At 42.3% G+C, this 18169-nt stretch overlaps 1 protein-coding gene across 2 annotated transcripts in view; it reads right to left on the reverse strand.

The window, feature by feature from the left end:
* The window catches only part of SDK1 (sidekick cell adhesion molecule 1), a 684215-nt gene that overhangs the window by 125780 nt on the left and 540266 nt on the right, over nt 1-18169 (reverse strand). For both annotated transcript variants that reach the window (XM_043493256.1, XM_038420360.2), the window contains exon 24: nt 1485-1594. In XM_043493256.1, coding sequence (XP_043349191.1) covers nt 1485-1594 — 110 coding nt within the window. The remainder of the gene's footprint in view (nt 1-1484; nt 1595-18169) is intronic.

An 18169-nucleotide genomic window follows, 5' to 3' on the forward strand; every position in this document is an offset into this window, starting at 1 on the left:
GGGAAAAATGGTTTGGGGCCAAACTGAAAATGATGTTTTTTGAAATTTTTCGGCAAATTGAAAAGATTGAATTGAACCTCCATGAAACATTTTGGCAATGTTGAAATGTCTTAGACCTGAACATTTCTGTTTCCTTTCCTTTTGTCAAAATTCCTGAAAAGTGAAAGGAGGACTAGATTCACAGAGGAGGAGATGATGGTATGCTGCATCCCTTATTAACTTTAGCCTTCAGCTGGGATGGGGGGAGACCTGGGCTCTGTTCCCCCTCTACCTAACATAGGAACAGGAATTTAACTTGGAGCTCCCCCATTACCAGAGAGGGGTCTAGCCACTGGGCTAGGGGATATTCTGGTATGAGGCTCTCTGTCTCTCCTTTTGAAGCTGCCCTTTTTATATAAACAATTAAAGAGTCACTGGAGCAGGGATTTGAACTTGTGCCTCCCATATCCTACATGAGTGCCTTAACTACCAGGCCATGGAATCCTTCTCATCTCTTTCTTTGGCCCAGTGACTATCCATTGTCATCATGAAAGACTACAAAGATATCCTGATAATACACTTTTTTCTAAAATTGCCTTATTAGAAATCTCCCACATCTGGAAATAGCTTTTAGAAATTCTTGGCAGGTCCGTATGTATCAGATAAAACTGATTGACAATAAGCTCTACTGGGAGGAAGAGTCCAATATGCTCTGGTGGTTTTTACTAAAATCAAGAAAGTTAGTGCACAGGCACTGAACTAATTACAAATGATAAAATCTTCACCTTGTTTGTATCTTATTGCTTAGCAATTCACATTATTATGTGACCAAGGTAACAGGCCTTTCAGTGGTGTGAAAGTGGACAGTGTCTATAGCAAACTGCTTTGCCCTGTCTGCCAGAAGTCCCTGATTACCAAGTCTTTTATTAGTACGCAATTTAATGTAGGCATTTTCCATTAAGATTGGGCATCCCCATTCTCAGACCTTGTCAATACTAGAAAACTGCACCAGTTTAGTTACATTGGATGCACTAAAATCAGTTTAAACTTTACATATATTGATTTATTGTAATTTGGTGAATTCCTGTAAGCAAAGCTTTACACCAGTTTAAATTACCAAATTAAGCTAAACCAATAGAAGCATCTTTAAACTGATGTAAGTGTGTAGAAAGGAGATTGTGACAGTTTAACTAGACTGATTTGTAATCAGTTTTAGTTAAACTGGTGCATCCTTTCTGTATAGATAAGGCCTCAGATTCATGATCTAAGAAGTTACTCAATAGCCCATTTAGTTGCTTTATTCCCCTTTGCATCACGATTAGTTATTTTACTATGCGTAGGTCAAAATTTAAATGCACTAAACAGGTTGTAACTGTTATGGGGTGTGAACTTTTGCCTTTCATTCATATTGCAAACTACAGTCAGCTGCTTATGAATAGAAAAGCTTCTCCATGCTACAGTTTTCTAGGCTGTTGATACTGCATTTAATTACCAGCTGTTCTCACCTGTAATGAGTGTATGGAATGAGGTTTGGTATCTCCAGCATCTGGGCATGAGGGTCATTCTCCACCTCATATAGAGTCACCCACTCCTCCTCCTCTCCTAGAACACCAACCTATAGTTGAGAAGTGCAGGAACAAATGTTAACCAGACAACACAATGTCCACACTGGCGATGTGAAATTGCTGCAGTGGAAGGGCGGATACCTTTAAATCAAGAGTTTCAGAGTAGCAGCCGTGTTAGTCTGTAGCCGCAAAAAGAAAAGGAGGACTTGTGGCACCTTAGAGACTAACAAATATATCTGAGCATAAGCTTTCATCCTTTTCTTTTTAAATCAAGAGTAACTAGCTAACATTTATTTTATGTGCTGTGGCACTCAGCAATGTTAAATATGAAACAGTGGCACTTCTAGCCTTCCTTATCACTGCTAGGATTTCACTTTTGATTCACTGGTGAGGCCTATTGCAAAGACACATCCTAACAATCCAGAGTAAAGAGGGCTAAAGTCATGTATGATTCATGTGCATGTTAGTATCTATAAGGCAAAAGTGTTCACTAGTGTTATAACAAAAATGAAGAGTTGACTTAATCAGAATAAGTTTCAGTAACTGATGCAGATTAACCAGGTCTGAGTGGAGGTAAAGCAAGGGCCCCTCAATAATGAAGACAGAGAACAAAAGAAGATGAAGAACAAAGGAGCTTTGTGCTGTGCTGAGACCACGCTCCTCTATACACAGCACTCTGTATTAATTAACCACTGTCTGTGGCCAAGAGCCAGCTCAGCACAGCCCCTCAGCTAGTGTACTGCTAGCAGGGGCAGAACAGCCATGGGAATTTAAAGTATTTCGTTCCACATGCCATCTCCAGGGAAAAACTGAAGTAGGAACAATCAGGACTTAATAGAGAGACACCAGTGGATAAGAGGGGAGCCAGGGTCTGGCACTGGGTCTCAGAAGCTGGCAGCAACAGTATGCTGAAGACTAGGTCAGGCCTGATAGAGCGATATCAAGGATCTTGGGAGGGAGCTGGAAAAGAGAGTTAGGAGGATTAGTTATTAGCCTGGTGACTCAGGAGTGCAGCAGAGAGCCCTCTAATATAATCTTACACCCCATAACACCATACAGGAATTCTGCATTCTGCTTACCCTTCTGTGCCTCTTTAAAGGAGGGAAACGAGTATTCTTGTTGTTTACTCTTTATGGCGACAGATTCTGGACAGCTACTGTGTACTCGTGTACATTGTCTATCAAGATACTTACATGGCCCCATCACTTTAGTGTGTAGCACTGCTAACTATTTAAAATAGAAATAAATCTCTACCTCATTCTCTCTTTCTTCCTATAGGAGAAGTAGCTTGATTAATTTATAAGTTTCTTGTTTGTTTGGGTATGAGTTGGTGGGCTGTGTGTCTATGAGCTTGTGAATGGAGAAATTGAGGGAAAGTTAAACTGAAGAAATGAGTTTAACACTTGATTCAGAAAGTGTTTGGTTTTGTGATCATTCTGGTGGACAACAGCTTTCATGGATAGTCATGGTCATGGAGGGAGAGGAGATCTCTCAGATACCTAGGGCCAGTCCCAAGGAGATCATTGGTAACTTCACAGAAAAGAACTAGAAACTTCTTATAGAAAAAATAAAGTCTGGGAAATTTTGAACGCTCTGTGCAAAGATCCCAATTCTTTATATTACAGAGATTTTTGCAAAGTACCAGGGCACAGAAGCATAGAGAAGGCATCACATATCATATCTCCACTCTGAAATTGAACAGCCCCAGACTGAGCCCAAGGAATAAATATCTGATAAAAAGAAAAGTTTTCATTAACAACTCCAAATAGGGAGGGTGCTGAATTTTTAGGGCAGAAGCAGAGAATACTTTCTAAAATGAGTTTTTGATTAATTTTGTCGGAAACCTTTGGTAAATGGTTATTTTTGAAAGGCTCCTGGCTCTTAATGGTATCACCTCAAAGTGCCGCAGTAAGTATGCGGTAACAATCTACAATGTTTCAAAGACAGCAAAATTTCTTTTTCTGTCTCCTGCAGTGATTTAGATTCTTCTTTTTAAAACTTAAGAACAATAATAGCCCTTTGGAATATTTATTGCACAGCAAAACACACCACAGGTTCCAATCCATATGCAGCAGCAGGCAGGTCATTAATACACATTAAGGACCACATGGCTCACCATCAGAGGCCCATGAGACTTTGTAAACAATTGACACTGAATCAAGCTTGAGAGGTGTCCAATTTCCTGCCTGTATTGCAGGTATGCATTTACCAGCTGCCTGTGAAGCTGGACATTAAGGATCTTTCACTGATTGGATAACAGTGAAGGTTCTGTGTGTTTAAGATCTTGGCGAGACTCAGAAACGATGTTTTAAGTGAGACCCCATATCAGAACAAAGCTTTCTGTATCAGATAAGGATGATTGGTGCAGTCTCTGAGAAAAGGCAGACCCAGGACCAGTCTGGCATATTGGAAGTTTCCTCACTCTAAAGCCAGCTGGGTAACAGGTGGCATATTACCTGCTTCAGGGCCTTGGTGGCTATGGGCAGAATGGCTTTACAGACAGTAATTATTAACCTTGCTTAGACCTGTACACTGGTGAAAGATAAAAACAAGGAGGGGGATGAAAGGAGGAGGAGTAGGAGCAAACAACTGCAGGAGATGCTCAGGTCTCTCAACAGAACTATGAAGAAAAATAGTATACAGACTCAGAGAACTCCTTTTGTGGAAACCCGGCAACATCCCACCCATCTTCCAGTATTCTGGTACCAGCAGCAGGGCAACTTCCACGTACAGCACCTCATCCTACCTCCACTGAAGTCAACAGTAGGACTCTGAGTGCACTTCCCCTGTATAAGAGCCAAATGAAGACAACTGGAGGGTGCTGTGGATGACTGGACAGACATAAATACTGTTATAGGCCACTGTTAATTAGGTAAAAATTTATGAATTTAGCAGTAATGTTAGGAATCAGGCTTACAGCAGAATGTGTGAAGGTGGACTTTTGTGTTTAAGAGTTTTGATGTCTCTAACAGCATCCTAGGTTCCACATACAGAGATGCAGAACTTTTTGGTGACTCATCCTGATACATGGTTCTAGGACCTACTCTGCACAAAGATGCAGTTATTTTTGCTAAATCACTCTGATGTCAGTTCAGAAGTGTCCTATCAGCTTCAAACAAAGAAGTATAAAAGGAGCTCCCTCAGGTAGAGAGAACTAAGGGCAGGGATAGAGGGGTCCTTCAGGGAAAACAATTCTTTAGGAACAGGAGGAAGTTTAGGTTAAGGCTTATATTTTGTTGCTGTTGTTTCAGATAACAATAAAAGCAACGCTAGGAAAGGATTAAGTCTAGAAAAGACCCACACAGATACATGTATGTACTACGTTAGGAGCAGCATTGGAATGCCGCCTGCTTATAATGCCCCTTGCAGACCTTTCGGTTGCTATCTGAATGTAAACACTTCAATTCAGGGGACTATCTTGCAGTTTGCCTCTGAAAACAATGGGTCTGCAATCCTGACTGGGGCTTGCGTGTGCTACAGCATTACAAATATAATAATGCCCATCAACTCATTCCTTTTAAGACACTAAATATCAGCCATCACATAATGATAAGCCATCCAGTCCCTTTATCAAGAGAATTATCACTGAGAGGGTAGTGAACTGGGAGTGCTTTGTCGCAGGTGAGCCTTGAATGGGCCTGACTCTTATAAAAAGCCAGTCAGCTGAGCCGCAAACAGCGGAGAGGCTAACAGAGGGAGTTTGCCTGGGAGTTCGCCTGGGGAGAGCCCACTGAGGCTTTCATCTTGCAGGCTTCTCTGAGTAGTTACTATAGCACCTGAGGAAGCTCTTAGAAGGAAGGTAATATGGATGGTGAGCATTCAGCTGTTGTTACCTGCACAGGATGTGCCATGTTTGTCTTTCTTCCACAGGACAGAAGTGACTTTGTCTGTACAAAGTGCAACCTGGTTTCCATATTGGAAGAGAAGGTTCAAGGTCTGGAGAAACAGGTATCGACCCTGCATTGCATAAGAGAAACTGAAGATTTCCTGAACCGATGTCAGGATATGCTTCTACAGACACAACATTCTGAAGATTCAGAGCAGGCTGCGCAGCGGGGACAGAAGGACGAGAAGAAATTTGGCAGCATGTGACCTCCAGAAGAAGAAAGGGGAGCATCCATGTACCAGCAATGCAGATACAGGTAAGCAACTGTTTTCATATTCTCTTCACTGGTACTAATGTGGAAAGTGGACTAGATGATATATCTGAGGGAAGGGAGCAGAAGGAGACTCCGCTGATTGGAAGGCTTGAGATGCATAGTCCTAGGGATAGGGGTTCCATGACCACCGCTCCCAAGAGAAGGAGGCAGGTGGTGGTGGTCGGGGACTCCCTCCTCAGGGGGATGGAGTCATCTATCTGCTGCCCTGACCTGGAAAACTGAGAAGTCTTCTGCTTGCCAGGAGCTTGGATTCACAGGAGCTTGGATGTGACAGAGAGACTGCCGAGACTCATCAAGCCCTAGGATCGCTACCCCTTCCTGCTTCTCCACGTGGGCACCAATGATACTGCCAAGAATGACCTTGAGTGGATCACTGCAGACTACCTGGCTCTGGAAAGAAGGCTAAAGGAGTTTGAGGCGCAAGCGTTGTTCTCGTCCATCCTCCCTGTGGAAGGAAAAGGCCCGGGTAGAGACCGTTGAATTGTGGAAGTCAACGAATGGCTATGCAGGTGGTGTTGGAGAGAAGGCTTTGGATTCTTTGACCATGGGATGGTGTTCCAAGAAGGAGGAGTGCTAGGCAGAGACGGGCTCCACCTAACGAAGAGAGGGAAGAGCATCTTCGCAAGCAGGCTGGCTAACCTACTGAGGAGGACTTTAAACTAGGTTCACCGGGGGAAGGAGATCAAAGCACTGAGGTAAGTGGGGAAGTGGGATACCAGGAGGAAGCACAAGCAGGAGAGCGCAAGAGGGGAGGGCTCCTGCCTCATACTGAGAAAGCGAGACAATCAGCGAGTTATCTTAAGTGTCTATTCACAAATGCAAGAAGCCTGGGAAACAAGCAGGGAGAACTGAAAGTCCTGGCACAGTCAAGGAATTATAATGTGATTGGAATAACAGAGACTTGGTGGGATAACTCACAAGACTGGAGTACTGTCATGGATGGATATAAACTGTTCAGGAAGGACAGGCAGGGCAGAAAAGGTGGGGGAGTTGCATTGTATGTAAGGGAGCAGTATGACTGCTCAGAGCTCTGGTATGAAACTGCAGAAAAACCTGAGAGTCTCTGGATCAAGTTTAGAAGTGTGAGCAACAAGGGTGATGTCATAGTGGGAGTCTGCTATAGACTACCAGACCAAGGGGATGAGGTGGACGAGGCTTTCTTCCGGCAACTAATGGAAGTTACTGGATTGCAGGCCCTGGTTCTCATGGGAGACTTCAATCACCCTGATATCTGCTGGGAGAGCAATACAGTGGTACACAGACAATCCAAGAAGTTTTTGGAAAGTGTAGGGGACAATTTCCTGGTGCAAGTGCTGGAGGAATCAACTAGGGGCAGAGCTCTTCTTGACCTGCTGCTCACAAACCGGGAAGAATTAGTAGGGGAAGTGAAAGTGGATGGGAACCAGGGAGGCAGTGACCATGAGATGGTCGAGTTCAGGATCCTGACATAAGGAAGAAAGGAGAGCAGTAGAATACGGACCCTGGACTTCAGAAAAGCAGACTTTGACTCCCTCAGGGAACTGATGGGCAGGATCCCCTGGGAGAATAACATGAGAGGGAAAGGAATCCAGGAGAGCTGGCTGTATTTTAAAGAATCCTTATTGAGGTTACAGGAACAAACCACCCTGATGTGAAGAAAGAAGAGTAAATATGGTAGGCAACCAGCTTGGCTTAACAGTGAAATTCTTGCTGATCTTAAACACAAAAAAGAAGCTTACAAGAAGTGGAAGATTGGACAAATGATCAGGGAGGAGTATAAAAATATTGCTCAGGCATGCAGGAGTGAAATCAGGAAGGCCAAATCACACTTGGAGTTGCAGCTAGCAAGAGATATTAAGAGTATGTTAGCAATAAGAAGAAAATCAAGGAAAGTGTGGGCCCCTTACTGAATGAGGGAGGCAAATTAGTGACAGAGGATGTGGAAAAAGCTAATGTACTCAATGCTTTTTTTGCCTCTGTCTTCACGAACAAGGTCAGCTCCCAGACTGCTGCACTGGGCAGCACAGCATGGGGAGGAGGTGACCAGCCCTATGTGGAGAAAGAAGTGGTTCGGAACTATTTAGAAAAGCTGGAAGAACACAAGTCCATGGGGCTGGATGTGCTGCATCCAAGAGTGCTAAAGGAGTTGGCAGATGTGATTACAGAGCCATTAGCCATTATCTTTGAAAACTCATGGCGATCTGGGGAGGTCCCAGACGACTGGAAAAAGGCTAATGTAGTGCCCATCTTTAAAAAAGGGAAGGAGGAGAATCCAGGGAACTACAGGCCAGTCAGCCTCACCTCAGTCCCTGGAAAAATCATGGAGCAGGTCCTCAAGGAATCAATTCTGAAGCACTTAGAGGAGAGGAAAGTGATCAGGAACAGTCAGCATGGATTCACCAAGCGCAGGTCATGCCTGATTAATCAATTGCCTTCTAGGCCGAGATAACTGGCTCTGTGGATGAGGGGAAAGCAGTGGACGTATTATTCCTTGACTTTAGCAAAGCTTTTGATATGGTCTCCCACAGTATTCTTGCAAGCAAGTTAAAGAAGTATGTGCTGGATGAATGGACTATAAAGTGGATAGAAAGCTGGCTAGATCATCGGGCTCAACAGGTAGTGATCAGTGGCTCCATGTCTAGTTGGCAGCCAATATCAAGCGGAGTGCCCCAAGGGTCGGTCTTGGGGCCGGTTTTGTTCAATATCTTCATTAATGATCTGGAGGATGGTGTGGACTGCACCCTCAGCAAGTTTGCAGATGACACTAAACTGGGAGGAGAGGTAGATACGCTGGAGGGTAGGGATAGGATACAGAGGGACCTAGACAAATTAGAGGATTGGGCGAAAAGAAATCTGATGAGGTTCAACAAGGACAAGTGCAGAGTCCTGCACTTAGGATGGAAGAATCCCATGCACCGCTTCAGACTAGGGACCGAATGGTTAGGCAGCAGTTCTGCAGAAAAGGACCTAGGGGTTACAGGGGATGAGAAGCTGGATGAGAGTCAACAGTGTGCCCTTGTTGCCAAGAAGGCTAATGGCATTTTGAGCTGTATAAGTAGGGGCATTGTCAGCAGATCGAGGGATGTGATCATTCCCCTCTATTCGACATTGGCAAGGCCTCATCTGGAGTACTGTGTCCAGATTTGGGCCCCACACTACATGAAGGATGTGGAAAAATTGGAAAGCGTCCAGCTTAGGGCAACAAAAATGATTAGGGGACTGGAACACATGACTTATGAGGGGAGGCTGAGGGAACTGGGATTGGTTAGTCTGGAGAAGAGAAGAATGAGGGGGGATTTGATAGCTGCTTTCAGCTACCTGAAAGGGGGTTCCAAAGAGGATGGATCTAGACTATTCTCAGTGGCAGCAGATGACAGAACAAGGAGTAGTGGTCTCAAGTTGCGGTAGGGGAGGTTTAGGTTGGATATTAGGAAAAACTTTTTCACTAGGAGGGTAGTGAAGCACTGGAATGCGTTACCTAGGAGGTGGTGGAATCTCCTTCCTTTGAGGTTTTTAAGGTCAGGCTTGACAAAGCCCTGGCTGGGACAATTTAGTTGGGCATTGGTCCTGCTTTGAGCAGGGGTTTGGACTAGATGACCTCCTGAGGTCCCTTCCAACCCTGATATTCTATGATTCTATGGTTCTAAGCTTTTAGAAATCAGACAATATAGAACAGTACAGATTTATAATTCCAGAAAATCATCATTAAATATTGGAGTGAAAAATCAGAGGTGTTCGCCTCTTCACTTTTACAAGAAATGCTAATACAAAGAGTGGAAATGGTTCCAAACCTGAGAATGGTTATCAAGTACTAACTGCTGTAAATGGAACATGTTTCCATGGGGATATCTACACTGAAATTAAAAATCCACAGCAGGCCCGTACCAGCTGAATTGTGCTTGTGGGGCTCAGGCTAAGGGGCTGTTTAATTGCTGTGTAGACATTCAGGCTTGGACCCAGTGAGGTAGGAGAGTCCCAGAGCTCAGGCTGCAGCCCTAGTACAAACGCAATTAAACAGCCCCTTAGCCAGAGCCTGAGTTAGCAAGCACAGGCCAGCTGTGGGTGTCTGTCTGTAGTGTAGACATACTGTATATGTTATAGAGGCAACTTGTGTTCTGCTATAGTTCAGGGTATGTGAGAGTTTTCATTGTAGAGGTTTATAAACAGGCATTTGAAGTCACTTTGGGAGGAAATTTGGTACAGAGGTTGTCAGATTCATAGATACTAAGGTCAGAAGGGACCATTCTGATCATCTAGTCCGACCTCCTGCACAGCGCAGGCCACAGAATCTCACCCACCCACTCCTACGAAAAACCTCACCTATGTCTGAGCTATTGAAGTCCTTAAATCATGGTTTAAAGACTTCAAGGAGCAGAGAAGCCTCCCTCCAGTCACCCATGCCCCATGCTACAGAGGAAGGCGAAAAACCTCCAGGGCCTCTCCAATCTGCCCTGGAGGAAAATTCCTTCCCGACCCCAAATATGGCGATCAGCTAAACCCTGAGCATATGGGCAAGATTCACCAGCCACATTCTACAGAAAATTCTTTCCTGAGTAACTCAGATCCCATCCATCTAATATCCCATCTCAGGAGATTAGGCCTATTTACCCTGAATATTTAAAGATCAATTAATTACCAAAATCACATTATCCCATCATACCATCTCCTCCATAAACTTATCGAGTAGAATCTTAAAGCCAGATAGATCTTTTGCCCCCACTGCTTCCCTTGGAAGGCTATTCCAAAACTTCACTCTTCTGATGGTTAGAAACCTTTGTCTAATTTCAAGTCTAAACTTCCTGGTGGCCAGTTTATACCCATTTGTTCTTGTGTCCACATTGGTGCTGAGCTTAAATAATTCCTCTCCCTCTCCTGTATTTATCCCTCTGATATATTTATAGAGAGCAATCATATCTCCCCTCAACCTTCTTTTAGTTAGGCTAAACAAGCCAGGCTCCTTAAGTCTCCTTTCATAAGACAAGTTTTCCATTCCTTGGATCATCCTAGTAGCCCTTCTCTGTACCTGCTCCAGTTTGAATTCATCCTTTTTAAACATGGGAGACCAAAACTGCACACAGTATTCTAGGTGAGGTCTCACCTGTGCCTTGTATAATGGTACTAAAACCTCCTTATCCCTACTGGAAATGCCTCTCCTGATGCATCCCAATACCGCATTAGCTTTTTTCACAGCCATATCACATTGGCAGCTCATAGTCATCCTATGATCAACCAAGATGCAATATTTTCCTTACAAAAGAATACTTAAAATTGATTCAGCCATTTCTGATTTAAAGATTGGCAAAAGTGTAAAACTGTCAGAGTTCCAGACACTTTATTTACCAAGCTCTAAAGTGAAAATAGAGAAGAAGTACCTTATACAGTGGATGAATCTGAATAGCTCCATTGACGTTGAGGCTTTGATTTAACCCGTGAAATATGAGTAATTCTCAGTCAAAGTAAGCACTTCATTCTTAATTCACTGAATTATGGCTCCATATTGTGGTAGCACTTAAACATTTTCCTGGGTTGAAAATCTGTTTTCCAGTTCTAACGGTATTCTCCATTATATGCACAGGAAATCTCTCTCAAACCAACAGAAATACTTTGTGTGTGCTCTCTGTCGCTCAGCACATATGGTATATACTCCCACAGTTCTGAGACCCTGTGGGTCACCTCGTAGAGCTTCCTATTGCTTAAGTGTGGCACAGCTGGTGCTCCCTGCCTCAGTTTCCTTCCTTGAGGTGGGTCTCCTCAGCCTTCCACACATTGGTCAGTTAGGAGATGTAGTTTGGCCCTCCAGCCAAACAAACTTACCCCCTTCTGGGGGTAAGAAAAGGCCCAAACAAAAAGGTTCTCCCTCCCTTGTGGGCTTTTCTTCAGCTTTACCTGCGAGCCCCTGTTCCTGGCACCTTTGGGCTCCTTTTCTACCCTTCCCCTGCTCCAGTGTAGAACATTCAGCCTCCTGGGCTACTTCTCCTGAAGTACTGTTCTCAGCCCCTGTTGAGCATCCTTCCCTGTCCATGATAGAGCACTGGCCCCCAGGCTGGTTCCTTTGGAGTACCCAACTTCCTGCAGATACTGACTCAGGGCTTCGGTAGGAGCCCAACTTGCTCCTTGTGATTCCTGCCCAAACTGAGCTATTTCAGCTCTTTTATGAGGACCAGCTGTTCATTAGCCTATCACCTGACCCTCTTAGTCCCATTCCCTCAGCCTGGGAAGGAACTAATTATTTATGACTGGGGGAGGCGGGCTGGCCCCATCTCCCCTTAAAGGGGACAGTTACACCATGACACCCTGCAATACCCAATCCCAGTGGGACCTCATACTTTGCCACAAGTCTTCTACTCACTTTGTGACAGCTTTATTGATACCCACAGTGAATCAAACTTGGCAGCTGTTAATGTAATAATAATCTACTGAATTTTTGATGGGATGGGCAAAACACCCAGCAAGACACTCTCGCTGTGGTGTCATTTACACAGGACTTTTGCCAGAGTCCCAAGAAATCCAGCAAGAGAGAAACAGGATGAAATTAGACTGCAGCATGGAGAGAATACAAATGTGAAACAATGAGGAACAACAGACAGAATCTAAAACCTATTTTTGGTAGGGAACTGTCCCTCCAAAATCAGTAGCATATATGCCCTTTATATTAGGCACTGAATATATCTTGGAGTACATAGTGATGTTTGGCAATATGAAGGATTTATTGACATGAGTTTCCAATGACCACATTACTCATCATTGGCAAAGCCACAAGTCAGTTATTCTGAACAGATGTCAATAAAGCCTTCATGTCCACACCACACCCTTCTCTACTTTGCCAATGCTGGTTGTTTCACAGAAAACCAATTTTAAAAATGTTTTAAAATGGTCTTCTGACTATTTTTTGTACTTCTGGTTTCGAAATCCAGTTTGCTTCAGTACTATGGGTTTAGCTGTACAAAATGAAAGAGGAAAAGCACTGCTAATAAATTTTAATAAACCTGTTAAGAAATATGCCATGTCGATTTACTATAAATCAGGGTGATGAGATTTTAATGTTTGATATCGCAATCCCAGCCAAAGTTAGAATTAAAGGTTCCGGTTCTCTTTTCACTTTCCTTGGTGCAAATCAGGAGTAACTCCATTGACCTCAGTGGAGATACACCAGTGGACAAGAGGAGGGAATCAGCATATTATCTGCAAGCTGGGATTCCAAGCACCCCAATGTTATGAAACAAGTGTTTTTAGCTCAAAGAGTTCATGCAGTATTAGACATTTAAAAAGGTCACTCATCCAAAAATTGAATATAATATGTCCTGCACCTGCTCCTATCTGACTTAGCCTCCTACCATATATTGGAAGAAAGAAGGAAATGTTCTGGTGGCAGGGTGTTGTTATATATACAAATAACTAGGGCTGTCAAATGATTAAAAAAATAATCACAATTAATCGTGAGATAAAAAACAGTTGCAATTAATCACAGTTTTAATCACACTGTTAAACAACAATAGAATACCAATTTAAATTTATTGTAATTTTTTGGATGTTTCCCACATTTTCAAATATATTGATTTCAATTACAATACTGAATGGAAAGTGTGCAGTGCTCACTTTATATTATTATCTTTGATTACAAATATTTGCACTGTAAAAAGATAAGTAAAAGAAATAGTATTTTTCAATTCACCTCATACAAGTACTGTAGTACAATCTCTTTATTGTGAAAGTACAACTTACCAATGTAGAATTTTTTTTAATATAACTGCACTCAAAAACAAAACAATGTAAAAATTTAGAGTCTATAAGTTTAAGCCTGATGGGGCATATGAATGTTTAGCATATCTGGCATGTAAATAACTTGCAACAACAGTGCCATGCGAACGCCTGTTCTCACTTTCAGGTGGCATTGTAAATAAGAACTGGGCAGCATTATCACCCGTGAATGTAAACAGACTTGTTTGTCTTAGCAATTGGTTGAACAAGAAATAGGACTGAGTGAACTTCTATGAGGTGAATTGAAAAATAAGATTTCTTTTGTTTATCTTTTTTACAGTGCGATTAATCACAACTATTTTTTAATCTAGTTAATTTTTTTTTACGTTAATCACATGCATGAACTGTGATTAATTGACAGGCCTACAAACAACTGATGGAAGTTGTTTGTAGTGGCTCAGAGATTTGGAATATTGGAAGAAGACCCAATAGAGATGGAATAGTGGCCCAAGTGCAGTGGATGAAGTCAAAAGTTCAAAGTAAATTAAACTTATTCCATGGTTGCAGAAGCAGAAATAAAGGAAAATAACCTCATGGTTACCAAGTTCCCATAAAACACAGAGTGTGAGAGTACAATACCATACTTAGGTCAGATGAGACCTCAGTCATGCTTTGTAATGAGCCCACATTGTTGTGCTGCCCCAGGAGCTACAGCCTGGGAGGGAGATTGTTCCCCTGCACTTCCGGAGAGAGAGTGAATAGTAATATATCTATACTTGATAAAATGCAGCCCACCTACATGGGGGTGGGGGGAATAGTGGCTTTGTCCTAATGCACTGTTATCCATGATGCAAATGGCCAGTGTGGGTTTGCAAGGGGGTACGCCTTTATTGCACTGCATTAGCTAAGTCACAATTTGGCCCTAATGAATTATTCACAATGAATAATTTATTTGACAAAATCAGCTTCTCTCTCTATTCTTGAAATGTTCATGAGCATATTGCAGTTTCCTCAGACTGATGCTTTATTCTAAATTAATCAGTACTTTTTTCGTCCATTCTTTTTGGCTGCAGACAGTTCACCACAAGCAATTAATTCTCGGTATTTGAAACATGATCCATGCTGGCTGGTTGTGATTGCTCACATAAGACACCTGGTTTTATATCTGTTCCGCAATTAAAGAGTTACACACATCCAATCTGGTTTCATTCATTACAACAGCAGTTTTCAACCTGTGGTCTGCAGACCTGTGGGGGTCCGCAGACTATGTCTAAGATAGCCAAAGGGGTCCACACCTCCATCTGAAATTTTGTAGGGGTTCACAAATGAAACAAAGTTGAAAACCACTACATTAGAATATAAAATTTGACCTCTCAAACTCTTTCCATACAAGTGTCACAATGGAGTATCAGATGTTTCCATCTACTAGAGTTTTAAACAACAGCCACCCCATTGAATAGAAGGGAACTCCCAGATTTCTACTGGCATATAAGCACTTGTTTCTAGCCTTGATATTCTACTAGATCTTGTTCTTCAAAGCTTTCCATGATCAAAGACTGAATATTGACCAAACCCATGTATTTCTGGGGGGAAATTCCATATTTGGGGAAAGATCTAAATTTGGGTACAAGGGTAAAGTCCAGGACCCATTGAAATCAATGGCAAAATTCCCCTTGATTTCAATGAGGCAAGAATTTTCCCTATGGTGTCTATTTGAAGCCAATCAGTACAATAATAATGATAATAACAGCTCCTTAGCACCTCTTGAGCCTGATTCTACAAGGTGCCAAGCAGTTCCTGAAGGGTTTGAGAGCCATTGATGCCCAGACTGGTGACCTCGTCACTGACCCATGCTGCCTCCTTCATGAAGCTAATGCCAGTAAAAGGTGCACAGCACCTCTCAGAAGATGGTCAGCATCTTACAGAATCTGGCCCATGTGTGGGTATCCAGCACACAACCATGGGCTAAATATTCTTTGCCTGTGGGCCTAAAACAATGACCTCCCTCACTGAAAACTGAAACTTAAAGAACACTTTTAATTCTGCATAAGAGAAAGCTAGTGATCCAAATATACAGCAGGCAATAGCACTCCATGGAATGTATGTACACTGCACACCCACACAGTTGAGATGGGTTTGTCAGGTATGAAGCTTAAGAGGAACTCCAAAGACTTTAAAAAGATGAAAACAAAATCAAATTATTTAAGTTCCTAAATTTAACTAACTAGCTACTATTAGAGTCCTACAGCTTGTATTTCTTTTTTTTTAAATCTTTTTTATACAAGATATTTTGATGTGATATATGGCTGGCACCAGTCCAATAATTCTGACTGACACAAGTGGTCTCACTAAAGACCATCGAACTACTTATAATGAGTAAGATTACTCCAATAAGTAAGGATTGCCAAATTAAGTCCTTGAATTATGTTGGAGTATTTTATGTTTTCCAAAAGAACATAAATAAGAAGTTTAAGAGGTATCCTAATCGGTAATCTAGCATTGTCCATGTGCAGACTAATGAAGACAGTTTCAAGCAAAACAATGCATTGCAAAATTAATTTCTTCCTTGCTTATATGCCAATACCAATACAATTCAGACTTCTGTATTTCTCCTGGAAAAGCTGAGGAGATCACTATCAGAGTAAAGCGGCATAGAGAACTCCATCCCCCACAATTTCTCAGGTGACAAAGATTCCACTATCAGCAGAAATACAGAAGTTTGAACCCAAGCATTAGCAGGCAGTAAAACCTTCCTGTTCACATACGGATATTGACTTCCGATTCTGATCTAAATTACAAGAGAGTAAATTAGCAGTGACTCCCTCAAGTGCCCTCAGTCATCTCAGAGGTGATGGAATCCAGGACCAATGTACTATCTAAGACACACTGCTGCATTTATAACAGATTGTAGGCCAGATCCTCAGCTGTGGCATGGAGCATTCTGTTCAAAGGCTGGAGCTAAGACACACATTAGAGCAACCTAAAGGCTACTCAAATCTACGTTAGCTACCAATAGCCACACCTCATTTCCCCTGGCAATGCCCCCTAAACAGGCAACCACTGAGCATCCCCCTACCACAGGGGAATAATTTGGAGGCTGGAGCCTCTGGGCACAGCAGCTATTATGTTGCTATAATGCACAAAGAAGCATTAAGTGTTTATTTATTTTAATTTTAGGAATGAAATGTAATTGTATTGGTACAGCAGCCATTACCACCATCATGACTGCTGCAGAGATGACAGTTTAAAACAGTTTTGTGATACTGTGAAAATCAGAGGTTTAAATTTGATTCTAGTTGATAGAAACAGTAAAAGCTTTAGATTTGAAAATAACCGGCTGTTTCCATGTGTGCTTTAACTGTAACATTCAAATGTAAGGAGAAATGACAAAGGAAAAACACTACCCTAAAACGGAGCCTCTGAAAGGTAAAATATAACAACACAAGAAGCAAAAGAAGCTGTTCAGCTCACTATATTGCCAGAGGCATGAAGAGCGCCTTGCTCAGACCAGCAATTTCTATTTTTAAACGTGCAGTTGTTTCCGTGTCATGGCACTAGGGGCTTTCAGCAGATGCACCAATGACTGGAAACATTCCTTCAGTAATTCATGAATGATAAATCTCAGGCTCAAAGCATCCCTGATTTAGCTGGGTTCTTTTTCATAGAATGCTACAATTAAAAGGGGACCTTGTCCACAAAAATAATGCTATTAAAAATGCAGTTAGGTCAGTGAAGGGAAAAGATCTGAAAGAATATAAATCATTACTGTGGGCTGTAACAGTTTTAAAGCCTTCACGGGCAAGTCCTCCCACCATATCAAGTCCAAATAGCTAGGTTTGGTGCAGACGAGACATTCGAAGAGAGCAATGGAAGAGGAAGCCTTCCTCACTCCCAAGCTGTACAGCAGTAGGAGTGCTACTCCATGGTCAGTACTGGTGAGATCCTTTCTACAGAGGACAATATGGCTGGTGGATCTGTGTTTTCGCAGACACTATTTCCACTCCTCATCCAGGTCCTGCATCTCCCCTGGCCACAAAATCCCTCTTTGTGAGGGAGTTCACACAGAGCGTGGCTTCAGAGCATGCCTACTGTGTGGATTCCTGTTGGGGTTCCAAGAATACCCTTACCTGGCACAGCAGAAGGCCTCTAAGCTCTGTTGAATCTGGGACCCTCCATGGATGTGGAGGAGAGGATTTTGCCCTTAATTGTTGTTAAGCTGTTTTAAGACTTTGAGATTCATTTAATTTCAATGGTGTTTTGTGATCCAGTGTAGCTCACGAATTAACAAGTTCCCAGCAACATCCTTGTGGTGTCCCACGATAAAGATGCTGCTCAGAATGTGCCAAACCATCAGACTGTAAGTTTCACCATTTCACTTTGTAATATGCAATAAAGTGTATGTCAATGGATCAAAATGTACCAATTAGTTCACAATGATCTCATCACCAAGTGAATGAACTATATCAAGATATCTAAAGTGGCAACACTGATTGAAGAAAGTGAACATTGGGTTTTAAGAACAGATTATATTATTTATAAAGATTTGTGGGCAGAAAAGAAGAAGCACAACTCATCTGTCAGGAGAACAACTGAGAAATGTTTATTTCCTCCAAGGCATAATGACAGAAACCAGGAGGAATATTGTTTAAAACTAACAAGGAAGACAATTCACCCTATACATATCTAAAGACCTTGATAGGAAACATAGGCATATTTCATTACATGGTAAGGATCCGACGAAGTGGGTATTCACCCTCGAAAGTTTATGCTCCAATACATCTGTTAGTC

The sequence above is a fragment of the Dermochelys coriacea genome, chromosome 10, assembly GCF_009764565.3.
Source record: "Dermochelys coriacea isolate rDerCor1 chromosome 10, rDerCor1.pri.v4, whole genome shotgun sequence".
NCBI lineage: Eukaryota > Metazoa > Chordata > Testudines > Dermochelyidae > Dermochelys > Dermochelys coriacea.